Source organism: Protopterus annectens, chromosome 7.part1 (assembly GCF_019279795.1).
Source record: "Protopterus annectens isolate FY-2018-M chromosome 7.part1, PAN1.0, whole genome shotgun sequence".
NCBI lineage: Eukaryota > Metazoa > Chordata > Ceratodontiformes > Protopteridae > Protopterus > Protopterus annectens.
In genome coordinates this window covers 332,546,204-332,562,046 of record NC_056740.1, presented here as the reverse complement: position 1 = coordinate 332,562,046, position 15,843 = coordinate 332,546,204, and the positions used below count along the sequence as shown (strand labels likewise).

The window sequence follows — 15,843 nt, the reverse complement described above, 5'->3', positions numbered from 1 at the left end:
TAAAGAATCTATGGAGTCAGCATTGTCACAGACTGGAAATAATGATTCCTATCGTACCTTGCCTGAACCTAGAGTTCCTATGGTGGGCAGAGGCCTGCCACCAGAACTAGGGACTGCCATTCACACCACCCCCTGCCGCCCAAACTCATACAGACACATCAGACTATGCATGGGGAGCTCATCTGGCAGGGAAATGCATTTAGGGAAAATGGAGCCCAAATCAAATGCACCTTCACATAAATCAAAAAGAAATGCTAGCTGTACAGAATGCACTGACAGCCTTCAAGGACTACCTTCATCCAGGACAATTACTGATAAAGACGGACAACACCACAGTTATGTGGTACAGAAACAAGCAGGGGGGTACACATTCCTACCCCCTTTGCAGACTAACCATGGCATTGTGGAACATGGCCTTGGCCTATCAAGTACAGCTACAAGCTCAATTCCTGCCAGGAAAGCTAAATACTCTGGCAGACGAACTAAGCAGAAATCTCATGGACCCACACAAATGGAAACTGGAACCATGGATTTTCAACATGTTGACACGTAAATGGGGGAGCCCAGACATAGATCTTTTTGCCTCACCCCAGAACTATCAGTTGGACAAATTCTGCACAAGAACTCATCACAAAAAAGCCTGGAAAGTGGATGCTCTGTCCTTCAGCTGGAAAAACCTATCAGTCTATGCCTTTCACCCTCTGCCTCTGCTCTCCAAAGTCCTGCTAAAAGTCAAACAGGACAAATCAAGAATGATTTTGATTGCTCCAGACTGGCCTTGCCAACACTGGTACCCACTCCTGCTCAGTGTGTCACACCTTCCACCGTGGCACCTGCCTCAGACACCTTGCAGAACAACCAAACTCTGCACAATCGGCTCCAAACTTTGAATCTTGCAGTGTGGCTAATCACCTAAATTCACCCTTAGCATCCCTCATCAAACCTGTGATGGATGTCATTTTGGAGGCGAGAAGACCTAGTACTAGAAAATCTTATGCTGACAAATGGAAAAGATTCTGTGCCTGGAATCAATCACAAGGGATAAGCACAGCAGTAACCAACATTCCTCAGATTTAACAATACTTAACTGAGATGCTTCACAAGGGCCTGTCCTTTTCTTCCATAAAAACCCATGCCTCAGCCATTTCAGCTCATTACAACACAGAACCTCCCCTCTTCTCTCATCCACTGCTAAAGCAGTATCTCAGAGGGGCCAAAAACTTAAGACCACCCATGAGAGCTCCATCCCCTGCCTGGGACCTTAATTTTGTATTGGGAAAAACACTCTCCCTCCTTTCGAGCCAGCTGCAACTGCAGACTTAAAGTTTCTCTCCTGGAAAACAGCTTTCCTTTTAGCAGTCACTTCAGCAAAAAGGATTTCCGAATTACAGGCTCTTATGACAGTGGAGCCTTTCATCATTTTTCATGCGGACAGGGTATTTCTCAGAACCAACCCATCCTTCATGCCTAAGATGGTATCCAGTGTGGCTCTTAATCAGACAATTCATTTGCCAACTTTCTTTACCAATCCACAGAACAAGGGGGTGCGGATTCTGCATTCATTGGATGTACACAGGCAACATAGATTTTACTTGAACAGGACTAAATCTCAAAGAAAATCTGAACAACTGCTGGTAGCATTTGCTGCAGGAGCAGAGGGAAAGGCTATTTTAAAGCAAGCCATTTCCAAATGGATAAGCCATTGTATTTGTTTCTGCTATAAGCACCATGGAAAAACTTCCCCCCAGGGGATCAGATCCCATTCCACCAGGGCTGCATCTACTTCAACTGCCTTTCTCAGAGATGTTCCTACCAGGGACATTCTAGAAGCTGCTACCTGGAGCTCAGTTCATACTTTCACCAAACATTACCATTTATCACTGTTCTCTAAATCCAGAGCTGGCTTTGCCACTGCTGTCCTGCAGGGCCTTATAGCTGGTCCTAATGCTGTATAATTCCCTCCACCCAACCATAGCTTTGGGAATCTACCCAAATTTAATGACTGCAACAGTGAAACACAAAGAACATAGTACACTTGTGTACACTTACCATAAATGTAGATGTTCGATTGTATTCACTGTTGCAATCCTGGTTACCCTCCCTCCAGCCCCCTATTTTTCTCTGGCTATACCTCTACTTTCTTTTACTATGCTTAAAAGCCCTTTTGGTGTATTTGCTTTTGGGTTGGAGGCATATTTTTGTGTTTTTAATTTTATTTGCTCCCCGTTTGGGGGGCACCTGACATCTGGGGCAAGAAAAACTGATGTAATGGCGTTGGCAGCATGTTTTATACCCCTGATGACCTGACGTCATGGAAGAAGGGACAGCAACCGACGCAGGACCCAAGACTTTGTTAATCAGGCCGACTGAGGGCAACCTGCCAGCAGATTATCCAAATGTAATAACTGCAATAGTCAATACACTCGAACATCTACATTTATGGTAAGTGTACACAACTGTACTTTTCCACTTTTGCTCAAAAGAGGAAGGGCTTGCTGTTCCCCAACAAGTACTTTCCAAGTGGACTGCAAATTCCATTATCTTTTGATGTCAGGTAACCTAATACCCAGTGACTAATGCTGTGGTCAAAACCCATTCCACTAGAAGTGTGGCTGCCTCCAGTCCGTGTTTCAAAAATGTCTCCATTGAAGACATTTGTGCTGAGGCCACTTGTCCTCAGTGCATACCTTCACCAAATATTAATGTCAACTCCAGGAGGGTCTGCTTTAATACAGCAGTGCCACAGAACTCAACCTCGTGATCCCTGTCTTTGTTCAAGTCGTCCAGCTGCTTACACCCTACTAGTTATGCTTGGGATTCTGCTCAGCCATGGACTCCTTAAGGACGAGTCCATGATGTCATATATAGCAGATATGTCCTTACCATATCATTTGACTTTGAGATGACCCTATTTGATGAGACAAGCATATCTTCCAACCAGTACCCTGGATATGATAATTTCCTCCAACCAGACTCTGCTGTGGGAGTTACCTTTCAGCCAAACTTGTCCACTGTGAATTTGCCAATTTTCATTATTTCTTGATTTGAAGCGAGGCTTTCACTAGAGGCTAGGGGGCAAAGTGGTAGGTGCAGGGATGCTCCTGCTTAAGGTATGTGCCACATGGCGCCACAGCATGCATTTGAAGACTAACATGTTAACATATGTTAGTACAGGGTCATTGTGAATTTTGCTGGAAGCTGATCAATTGAAAAGATGAACTTATCTAGGGACATAAGGAAGATCTTGTTGTGTATAACTGATATACAAGTTTTTATGGTAATTACCTCTTACTGCTCTTTTTCTTTCAGTATCGGTTTGTATGACATGCAGAAATATGTCATTTAAGGACTCTGCCTTTGCATTTAGCTCTGTAATATGGTACTCATTACAAATGCAGAGGCCATCTATTGTTCATAGGTAGGTACTAGACTATCAGCCCAAGGGCCTAAGTAAGCCTAGCCAACAAGGTTCCCTGGCTTATACCACCCAAAAAAGTTATTTTCCTGTGCCCCTGTCAAGCAGAGCCACATAAGTGATCCCCGGAGTGTATTTCCTATTTCCCATCCACTCATCAAGATTTTTCTTGAAGAGTGCTAATGAGGAACTTTGCTTGACATAGCTGGGTAGCTTGTTCCAGAGTATGGGAAGTCTCTGGGACAGGAATCTATCCCTCCAGCATGTCCTGTTTATTGTGGTGACAAGGTTTAGGTCCCTAGAGCATGTAGTTCGGAGGGATTGGGGTTTCTTTAGGTGTAGCATGTTCAACAACTCTAGGTTTGACATAGCTTTATATGTTAGGCAGAGATCACCTCGGAGTAGGCAATATGCTACGAGTAAAGCTGGAGTTTTTTGAGACGTTCAGTGTAGGGCATCTGTTTGAGGCCAGTAATCCTCTTTGTGAGGTACTTCTGTGGCCTTTCCAGCTGCTGCAGATATCTTGTGAGGTACATTCCAAAAGGGGAATTGTACTCTATAATGGGTCTAATGAGCGTCGAGTAGAGGGGAACAATGACCTCTTTTTTCCTGTGATGAGGTGTGCCATGTAGAAGGATTTCCTGACTACTGTGGCAATGTGATTATCAAAGGAGAGACTACTGTCCACCTGGGTCCCAAGGTCTCTTATCACACATTCGGCTTTAAGTAGACTGCCGCCTATGTGGTAGTTCATAGGTGCAGAGTTTTTTTACCAAAGGGGATGACAATGCACTTTTTTGGCATTGAGCTTGAGGCCATGGTCCTGACGCCAGGCATCTGTCTCAGTGAGGTCCTTCTGTAGGATGTCCGCATCATTTGGGGACTCGACTATGGCTCCTAGTTTGCAGTTATCTGTGAACTTCGTTAGTCAAAGGCCTTCTGTGTTACCCTTGTACTTCAGAGAAGTAGCTACCAAACAGGAGAGGTCCCAGGACTGAACCCTGTGGTACTCCACTTGTCACTGGTTTGAAGTCAGATTTGGAGTCTGCAACTTTTACAGTCTGGGTTCTGTCAGTGAGCCGGTTGGCAACCCATCCTGTGACGTAGGGATTTATACCTAGTTTAGTGAGTTTAGCTATAATTCCAGAATGGGGGATGGTGTCGAAAGCCTTGGCAAGGTCAAGATAGGCAGTGTGAACCACGTTACCCTCATCTACAGCTTTGAAGACTGCCTCAAAGAAGTCGATCAGGTTCAGGAAGCATGACCTGCCTTTCACAAACCCGAACTGGGTGGGGTCCAGAGTTTGGAGGTTACCAATGTCTTTGTTTATGAGTTCCATGATAATACATTCTATGGCCTTATAGTCCACACTCGTCAGGCTAATAAGGCGATAGTTCCCAGGATCAGTGGTGGCTCCCCCTTTGTGGAGTGGGATAACTGTTGCTGTGCACTATTCAGTGGGCACAAAGCCTGACGTGAGGCTATGATTGAACATGGTGCTTAGATGGGGAGCCAGTTTGTTCAGAAGTTCATGTAAAACGCAGCCTGGGATGTTGTCTGGTCCCATGGATGCTGTGTTTTTGGCTTTAGAGTGCAGCTTTTACCTACGTTGTTGTGATTACAGAGACTCTGCATTCTTCCTGTATAGATATAGGCCCTTTAGAGGGTGAGAGGGGAGTAAAGTTAGCACTGAGCCTATCTGCCAGGATGTTGGCAATATCAGTTGATTCTGTAATTTTCGTGCCGTTGTGCTGTAACTCAGTGCAGATCTGGGTGTTGCCACTGAGATTCTTGATGTAGCTATAGAATGCTTTGCGGTTGTCCCTAGAATCAGTGGCAATTTTGTTTTCGTAGCTAGCTTTGGAGGATTTTATAAGGGGTCTCAGCTTCTTACTGAAGCTGACCAGGGAGCTCCTCCATGCATGGGATTTTACTGTCTTTTGAAACAGTTTATTCCTCCTGTTGTAAAGTTTATGGCAGGGGACCACCAGATTGGCTTCCCTTTTTTGGAGGGTAGCATCTTGGTTCTGTTTGGGATAGTACGATCCATGCACTCGTGTAAGTGCTTACAGAGTGCATTTGTGTAGGATTCAGCAGTCATAACTGTATTGTCCATCTGCATGGGTGTCATGAAGTTCACCACTTCTGTCTTAGGAAGCATGAAGTTGGCTTTGGAGAAATTTTTTACCATGGATTTCTTAATGGGGGGTGGGGGCGGGATGTGGATGTCTAGGTTGATTAGCTTATGGTCGGATCTGACCAACGAGGAGTTGACTTTCAGGAGTGGAACACCGGTCAGTCATGTTGATAATGACTAGGTCTAGGATATTGTTGCCCCTGGTGGGGCTGTGGATAAGTTGATCCAGGGCATTGGAATTTATGAATTCCAGAAAGTGTTGAGTGAAGGAGTTGGTACACGAGTAGTTTTCCCATTTAATGGTGGGGTAGTTGAAATCGCCCATTATTAGGGTGTTTGGTTGAAACCTAATATTTTCCAGTATAGCAAGAAAGGAGGAGTGGGAATCCTGGGGCATGGTGGGGGATCAGTAGCAAGCTATAATTTGGATTGCAGTTTTGCCCAGAGTTAGTTGCACTTGGATAACCTTGGATGCATTATGCTGAGCAAATAGCCTGGAGGTGTGGATATCCTTAATGAATATGAACACACCTCTGCCTTTGGTGTTCCTGTCCAGGTTAGATGGCCGAAAAGTGTGGTATGAGTTATAGTCTGGTAATGCAGGGGTGCTTTCCGGAACCTTGAACCAGGTCTCAGTCACTGCACAGATATCGATGTTCTCCATTTTAAGAAGTGCCTCGAGGGAGTGCATTTTGAGATTTAGACTTCTAGCATTGAGTAGCATTACCCTCAGTTTTTGCTTGTCTGTTCCTGTTACGGTGGTGAATTTGTCATTTGAAACTTGCCTAAAAAAGGCACTATAGGGCTGGCAAGGTCCTTAGCCAGTATCCGGAATCCCAAGGCTGACAGGTGCAGGCCATCTCTGGCAAAGCATCGTGGTCTGTCGACCACATCGTCCGAGGCAGACATATACTGGATCCCCTTAGAATGACACCAGAAGCTTAGCCAATTGTTGAAGTCAGTCATTTTGTCCCTGTACTTCAGTATCATTCTGGGCGATGGCAGAATGCTTCTCAGGGTTAGGGTCATACCTGCCTGGGCTACAAGATCGGAGAGCTCTTCCATGTCTCTTTTCATGTAGTCCAGGGAGGTACATCTCAGGTCATTCACACCAACATGGACAATGACAGAGTCATATTTGTACTTGTTGCAGAGTGACCTGAGTGCGTAGGTTATGTGGCAGATCCTGGCACCTGACAGGCAGCTGTGACAGTAACCTTCTCCTTGTTTAGCCTGGTGAGTGGGACATCAGTGTGCCTGACTATAGTCACCTATGACTAGTGTGTTGGATACGTTGTTTTGCCTTATGGGCTGTGTTTGAGTGGTACACTGAGTCTGTAGGCTATTTGTCATTTGGGTTGTGTTAGGCAATGGAGGTCGCTTTCGTTTCTGCTTTGGAGGTCTCTGTTGCTTGAGCAGATTATTACTGAGAGCCTCCGCAAATGTTTTTGTGTTTCTTTGTGTGGATTTTGATGGTGTAGGTTTAGTGGGACTATGTGATGAGTGTGGTGTGGTGCAAGTGTTTACCTTCTCCTTTTGACAGTCAAGTTCAGTCTTGGTTGGAGAGATCTTTACCTCCAGTTTAACTAGATAAGTGCATGTCTCACAGGTTGTAGCGTTGGGTGGTAGGAGGAGAGGGTTGTGTGTGTACATGAGGCAATTGATACATTGCCCCAAGATGCCCAGATTCATCAGATAGATAGGAGAGAACACTGGGAGCTGACCCTTGTATGTGCCTGAATAAAAAAATAGTTTCCTCTAAACCAGTGTGGAAAGTGAGTACAAGAGCTGTTTTTCTCTAAGCAACTGAGGAAAGCAAGTACAAAAACTGTTTTCCTCTAGGTAGTGAGGAAGGTTGAGTGTTATAGTAATTTGTTGCTTATTTAGTGCTTACAACAAGTTCTGAATAAGTGCTGAGCACGAATAAGCAAATTCAAGTGCTAAAACTAAGAATCTCTATCTGAACTAGACTAGTTACAGGAAAGAAATTTCTGCAAATGCGGGCTTTTTAAGTCAGAAAGTTGAGAGAGATGGAAAAATTGCCCAAATGGCCAATAACTACAATTTCTGGGCCAGAAACCACTCCTTATGTGGCAGATAGGTTACCTAGTGCTTACCACTCCCACTGATAAGCTAGCAGGCTTCCCTCCAACACAGAAAGGCTTGGGGGCCTAAGGAGCTTACAAACAGTCCTGGATACAGCAAATCTGTATCTGGACTAGCCTAGTTACAGGAAAGGGGGGAAACAAGTGCAAATGCGGGCTTTTAAATCAGAAAGTTGAGAGAGATGGAAAAACTGCCCATACGGCCAACAACTACAATTTCTGGACCAGAACCACTCCTTATGTGGTAGATAGGCTACCTAGTGCTTACCACTCCCACTGATAAGCTCGAAAGTTTCCTCCAACACAGAAAGGCTTGGGGGGCTTAAGAGCTTACAGAGTCCTGGATACAGCAAATCTGTATCTGGACTAGAGTAGTTACAGGAAAGGCAGGAAGCAAGCGTAAATGTTTTTTTTTTGTTAATGCTATCCATTCATTTGTAATGCTTTCCTGCCTCTAGTAGCTATTTTAACTGCTTTATCTGCCTTAAAATGCCTTTATATGGGATCAAGGAACTCATTACTACTTAAAGAAACATCTGAAATACTTCATTCTGTTTGGTTGATTGAAAAAGTATTATTTTTCCTTACTTGTTCCAGTTGTGGCATCCTTAAAAGCTTTTTACATACTTCTTGGAGCTGGATAGGTCTGTACGGTCTGTACACACTGCCATGGAGCTGCGGTAGTCTTGAGTCCCAGAGTCTGTTTCCAGAATGCACTACAGTGCATCCACTCTCTCCTTTTGTCACTGTGCCTTTAGTTTTTTGTACCTTCATTTATATAATTTGTCACATGCAACAAGCCTGTCTTACCTTAGCAGACAGTAAACATTTTTAGACCATGTGTACAATCTACCAGCTTTCCTGTGGAGATGTTCTGTAGGACAGCTGCATTATTTTTATTATTTCTCAAAGGTCTCATTCTGATGTTGGCAGTAAATTTGGCTGAAGTGTTAACATGTCATGATCACTCAGTAATTGACAAGAAAGGGATGCTCGAGGATGGTCAGTGCCTCCTGTGGGGGAATATTCTCATTTTATAGACCTCAGTAGTATTTGAGCTTCCTGGAATTGTAAGTACGTACTGTGTGCTGCTTTAGCAGTGGATAAGCCATCCTGAATACTATGCAAATGAAATTGAATGCTGTTAACTGTTTACATTTCTCTCTGCAACAGTAAAACATAGTCACTCTTTTATGTCATTGTTTCTCTGTTTTTTGCACTAGGAGAACATTTATGTGTAGTGCTGCAACAGATGGGAAAATTGCATTCTGGGATATAACTGAGCTTATCAACAGAGTACAGTCAGCACATAATTTTGTGGACTTGGAACATGGCATTTTGGGTAAGTGAGAAAAGCTGCAGAATGAAAAGGTAATCCTGGAAAAGTAGAAACAGAGAGTAATGAGTGTTGCACTTTGTCTATTTAGAGTTAATACAGAATGTGGAGAGTACTTTTATTTCAGTCTTTTTGCTTTGATCCTCATTATTGATGAGACACTCTGTTGATTTTTGTGGAATCAATCTGTCTTTACCCACTTATGGGTTCATTTAGTGCAAGAACCCTGCTTCCCTTTTTAAAAGGGAACCCATGTTAACACTGCCCTAGAATATTACATCATAATTTAATTTCATGATCCCCGAAGCAAGAGCCATGTGAAATTATTTATTTTTATCTGCATTTTACCTCCAAGTAATGTGATTGTTAAGCCTTGCTCTGTCTTGCTACCAGTTGATACTGGGTATCCCCAGCACAGACTACCATGAAGATGGCTTGCACCCTCTCCAGTATTCTGTAATGAGGGCTTTCTGTTATGCTCCTAACACTTCTACTAGGTGGAGGATATATGACCTGTGTAACTTCACCTTCCCCATGTGCTCACATGCTTTAATGCGCCTTGTGATGAAAACCACATTCATGGCTTACTGAGCCGAACACACACCCCAGGGTCAGCATATGGCTCTCCACTCCATCCCTTCCCTGAGAAAATCATAGCAGCTCACAACTTGGTTTGCCCTCCCCCCTTCCCCATTATAGGGACTTTTATCCTCTCTATGCCACCTCCAAACAAACCTGGGTCACCTGGGGCATAGCCCATGCTTTATTCCTATATGCCAGCACAGCTGGCTTCATATGAAACATTTTTATTGTCTTATTTGTCAACAGTTTCTTTCATGCATATCTGCAAAAAACATCGGATTGCATACAGTTGTCTTGTATATGTTTGTATTCTCTAAACTCATTTTCTAAGTAGGCATTATTCCTTCAGATTGCATGTTTCTTCTGTCACTTGAAACGGATGACTACTTAGGTCAAATCTTATCACAGTCAGGAATCCTGGAAGGTTCCCAAGGTTTTGAAGGCTCAGCTCTGGTCCTTGAAGAAATCTAACTCAGAGCTATTCCCATTACTACCCCATTAGAAGAGACTCTATTCCCTTTAAAGTACTTTTGGTGGGGTGGTCCAGGCTGTCAGGTACTAATATGCCAACAGAATTTTGCATTCAGACCAGCTCCTTGACATAAACGTTTGAAAACTCAAGTTTGACTACTGACCCAGGCACTGGAGGGGGCTGACTGAGGTAGGGTGGGTGGGAGCAACTGATGCCTAGCCCACCCTTTTGGAGTAGATAGTCTGGTATGCTGTAGTGCTGACTTCTGTGGAGACTGAGTACAGCACCCAACACCAGGGCTCTGCACTTGGCTATGCTGAGCTGCATAATGAAGCCTGCCAGGAGGGGGATGTGTGGGTGCGTGCATAATGCCATAGAGGGGCTAAGCAATAGCATGCCATTATGTAAATGAAAAATTGTGTCTGTTGCTGCCTGAATGCTGCTCTCCCATAGTTGAATGGGCTGCTGGCTGGCAGGCAGTGAGAATAAAAGGTATGCAGGAAGTGCTGTTCTGCATTCATGGCTAAAACCATACCAGGTCCTTATTAATTTTATTCAGCATGTCAGTAAACTGTTAGCAAATCTGGATCTTTGACTTTTTTTGTTAAAATGAACCCAAGCTAATTATTTCATCAATAAAACACCCCTAAGAGTTGACGCGATCATTAGGAAACTGGGAAGATCTGTAGATAGTAACCTGGTGTTCATCCAGCATGTACCCAAGATAGTAAGACAATTATTTTATGTCAACCAACTCATAAGCAAGGGTGTGGCATCCATGTCCAAGGAGGTAATAGTATCACTCTACTCATCCATTATCAGACTCATCCTTGAGCACAATACACCCTTTGGCATGTACCTAGCTAGGTACTTGCAACAGTTGGGAGTGCCATCAACGATTCCTCATCAGTAGAATCCAAAGCATGAATGCACTGTCTTACACAGATCACCTTAATGTTCTATCATTGTACTCAGTTTCCTAAAGGTTACTGAGATGCACTCTATGCCTAGCATATATGGCGTCCTTGAATACATCTCTGTTAGATCTCTTGCTCCTCTTCAAGACAAGCAACACTAGAAACGCTAGGTCCAAAGACCTGAACTTGTCTGCAACATAAATAAAACCTGCTGCAGGGACTAATAAGGTGTCTCAAGGATCCCCATGCTATGGAGTAAGCTCCCCATCTACATGAGGTAGAGTTCATCCCTGGCCTTTTTTAAAAAAAACCTTGATTATTGGATGGGAAATCACAAATTCACAGCTGGCCTAGCCCCCACTTTATTTACTGTCGACCTCTGTCCATCAGAAATTGAATCCCCAATTAATATAGCCCACACACACTCAAAACTTTTAGCTACCTCTTTACCAACATACCCTACCATATAGGTGTTCAAGGAACTCTGGGACAAAACTGAGTTGGGTTGCATGGCTAGGCTTTTAAAGAACCTGCCTAATCAGTAGAAGCATTTATTTATTTGGTATCTGAATCATAACAGTAGTGTCTAACCATTTGACATCTTTGTAATGAATAGTAGTTTTGCTTCCACTTGCCTTTTAGATTCTTGACATTATCCAGATATCTTAAACTGTAGATTGTCCACACTGGCACTTTTGCCATTAATTTTAGGATTATTTGATGTTAATTTTTGGTTTTTGGCCTTATGTTTATTGATTGTAGTTTATTGTTCATTGCAAATCTGTAGCAAGAAAATTTGATGTCCTAGGTCACACACCCATTTAGCACTCTCCCCATATACTGTCTGTAAGAAATCACAAAAACAATTACACAATGAGCACTTGTAAACTGTCAAACTATTTCAAAGAATAGTTTGACAAGTTTACAAACGTTTAAGCGATCAGTTATCATTTTCTTAATGACAACTTTGGAAAGCTTTTTTTTATCCCAGTGTTCTGCTCTCCTTACAAGTTGTCCCTTTCACCATGCTTTGACACTGCTTCATTGCCCTGGGCCCTCTTCAGTTGTCTTTTAGGTTGAACATGATTGTTTCTTTTATGTCAAAGTGTGACAGTGCTTTTTTCATCTGACAGTTTACATTTACTGCAGTTATTCATTATTCTGTCAATTATTGATGTAATCTCCTTGTTTTCCAATGTACATGTCACTGATGATAGTTTCTGCTGCATCAAACCATTGGTCATTATCAATTTTTTTTTATCCATTAATTTCCAGTTAATCTGATATAGCCATTTTCTGTTAGCAAACAGGTTGCCATTAGTTGTTCCTTATTAAGAAACGTTTACCTTGTCAGAAAAGCCCTTTGTTTACTCACTGTGTTACATAGCTTGATCATTTTGCAGACATGTAATTTGGACTGTTATGATGTTCTTCGTGTTTCGCTGTTGCAATCATTACATTTGGGTTATCTGCTTGCAGTAGCCCTCAGTCGGCATGATTAACAAAGTCTTGGGTCCTGCGTCGGTTGCTGTCCCTTCTTCCATGACTTCAGGTCATCAGGGGTATAAAACATGTAGCCGACACCATTACATCAGTCTTTCTTGCCGTGTGGTGCCCGAAGCAGAAGCAGTTCACAAATGCCATTTGGCCGACTCCTGAAATTTTCGTTTTCGAGTTTCAGAACCAAAGTCTTCAACTAAAGCTAAGAATCCCGTTGGGGAAACGTTTTCTTGCTCCTTACCGATGTCAGTAAAAGTTAGTAATTGCATTACTTGTGGAAAGCAAATATCTCATAAAGATTTTCATTCGTACTGTATTACTTGCCTAGGCCCTGACCACGACGTACCTTGCTGTCGGTTTTGTGCTTTATTTAATCAGCACTCTATCCGTCGTCGGTACATTTTTGATTCTAAATATTTCAGTTCTCAGTTTAATTATCCAGAAATGTCATCAGTTAGCCTTCCGACTACTGGGATTTCAAAAAAAACGCAAAGATAAAGACAGAGACAGGCCGCCGAGGTCCAAAATTGGCAATGATGCTTCTCCTAAGCCAGTCGCCAGTTCACCGGTACTCAGTGAGGTGCTTTCGCAGCCCCTGATACCCGCTACTTCTGATTCGCAGGTCTCTACTGAGACCCATTCGGAGTCCGGTATGCCGCTGTGCAGGCACTGGCTTCTGAGGGTGTATTCAGGCCTATGGGCTTGCATATTATCTGACACCTCCTTCTTCATTTAGGCCTAAATCTCGAACCATGCCTAAACAAAACGACACCTAGGCCGCATGCTCAGGCCTCTATGCCTAAAAAAACAAATGATAAGAATGGCTGAAGATCTTATAACTCTAATCAGGGGAAGCCAACTTCCCCCTTCTAAGAGACCTAGGACTGAAGTTGTTTATGAATCTTCTGACCAGGATTCTGGTTTTTCTGATGATCTGGATTTGCCCTTATCTACTTATGAGGATTCTGATGCAGAGGACTCTATTCCCTCTGCTTCCCCTCCAGAGGATTTTTCTTTTGGTGAAACCTTACATACTCTAAGGGAGCATTTCCACTGGGAAAGCCAGGATTTTTCTGATTCAAAAAAGAGGCTTACGGATTTCTTACTCCTGCCTCAGCATACACCTTTAGCTATTCCTCCTGTACTAGACATTGTTGATGATGCTTTTCCGGAATCTAGTTTGGCCCCTGATTCTTTGCCTCCTGCAGAAAAAATCTGACAGATATTACAGGGTTCCTGATTCACACAAATTCCTTTTTAAAAATCCTATTGTGGATCCAGAGACTATTTCACAGGGACCCAAGGGCATTAAGGCTTCTACTGCTAAAAATCCTACACCTTCTGATAGAGACTCCAGGGCGCTGAATAGATGGGGTAAGAAGGTTTACACTTCTGCAACCTTGGCCATTAGGGCTTTAAACTGCCAGTTTTATATGTTAAGGTATCAGCAACATGTTATTGGACTGCTTAAACAGAAAATTATGTTGATTCCTGACTGTGTGGAAAATAAAGAATTACAAGATTTAATGCATTCTGCTGAACAGGTTGGAAAATATACTTTACAATGTGGATTTGATTCATTAGAGGCCTCTTGCAGGGCTGCTGTTACTGGGTCTGTGCTCAGAAGGCATGCTTGGCTTAAGGAGCAATCTTTGCCTGATCATCTTAAAGCTAAATTGTTGGATGCTCCCTTAAATCAGGACTGCCTGTTTGGTAACAAGGCTGAGGAAGTTCTTAAAAAGATGGAAGATAAAGCTAAATCTATGCAAGCTGTTAAAGATTTCTTACAAGTTCAGCCTCCTAGATTTAGTAGGCATTGGCCCTCTAAGAATTGGTCCTTTCCAGCCCCTTCCAGGTCTTCTCAAGCCAAACCCAGACACAGCAGAAACCCCAGGTTTCAGTCCCAGGGGATGCACAAGACTATGCAGTGGGGGGGGGGGTTCCACACCCAAATCAAGGAGTAGTAAGACTCCCCCCTATGGAAAACTGTCTCAATGACTTGCTTTTAAAACTTCCAAGCACTTCCCAGCTGAATGCTCCTTTAGGCAGAAAGATTGGTCTGCAGGCCAAAACCTGGGAACTCATTACCCAGGACAAATGAGTTTTAAATATAGTGTCCCAAGGATACAGATTTCACTTCCACACCTTACCAACACCAAGCGGGTGGCCAGATCAACCCCCAAATCAGTGGGCAGAGGCCCAAAATCAAGTACTCTCTCTGTTAAGCATGGGGGCTATTCAGTTGGTACCAGAAGAGGAAAAGGGACAAGGTTTCTATTCGAGACTTTTTCTGGTACCCGGAAAAGGCAATACATGGCATCCTATCCTGGCCCTTTCTACTCTAAATACCTTTCTGGTGATTCCAAAATTCAAGGTGCTGACTCTTCACCAGCTGCTTCCTATGCTAGGCAAAGATGCATGGTTGGCAACACTAGACTTAAAAGAGGCATACCTGCACATCCCTATCAGGGAGTCTTGCAGAAGATACCTAAGCTTCAAAGTAGGCGACATGGACTATCAGTTCTCTGCTCTGCCCTTTGGCTCATCTACTGCACCCAGGGTATTCACAAAGTGCCTAGCTTCAGTCATTGCATTCTGCAGGCAAAGAAATATTCAAATATATCCATACCTGGATGATTGTCTAATTCAGGCAGAAAGCCAGGACATACTTTTGAATCATGTGGCCTTTGTTCAAAAGGTACTGACTTGTCTGGGGTACACCATAAATGAAAAGAAATCACACCTGGTACCCTGTCAACAAATTATATTCCTGGGAGCATGCTTGAATACAACTTCCTAGTTGGCTTTCCTCGCGCCAGAGAAATTGACTTATTTGACAACCTACTTCAAACAAGTACCACAAAAACCCAATTATCTGCAAGGCAAATATTGAAGGCCATGGGGTTCATGACCTCCTGCATTCTTCTAATTCCATATGCAAGGCTTCATATGAGGAAACTGCAATGGTATCTCAAAAGTTTATGATGTCAACATTCATAGGATCTGTAGGCGATGATTCCTATCATACCTTGTCTACGCCTAGAGTTCCTTTGGTGGGCAGAGGCCTGCCACCAGAACAAGGGACTACCATTCACACTACCCCCTGCCAGCCAAACCTTAACAACAGACACATCAGAGTATGCATGGGGGGCTCACCTGGCAGGGAAGTGCATTCAGGGCAAATGGAACACAAGTCAAATGCACCTACACATAAATCAAAAGGAAATGTTAGCTGTACAGAATGCTCTGACAGCCTTCAAGGACCACATTCTTCCAGGACAACTAATGGTAAAGACAGACAACACCACAGTCATGTGGTACATAAACAAGCAGGGGGGTACACACTCTTATCCCCTCTGCAGACTAGCCATGGCATTG

General features: G+C 43.3%; 1 protein-coding gene across 2 annotated transcripts in view; it reads left to right on the top strand.

Moving 5' to 3' along the window:
• The window catches only part of WDR6 (WD repeat domain 6), a 370,840-nt gene that overhangs the window by 305,836 nt on the left and 49,161 nt on the right, over positions 1-15,843 (top strand). For both annotated transcript variants that reach the window (XM_044078749.1, XM_044078750.1), the window contains one exon: positions 8,882-9,000. In XM_044078749.1, coding sequence (XP_043934684.1) covers positions 8,882-9,000 — 119 coding nt within the window. The remainder of the gene's footprint in view (positions 1-8,881; positions 9,001-15,843) is intronic.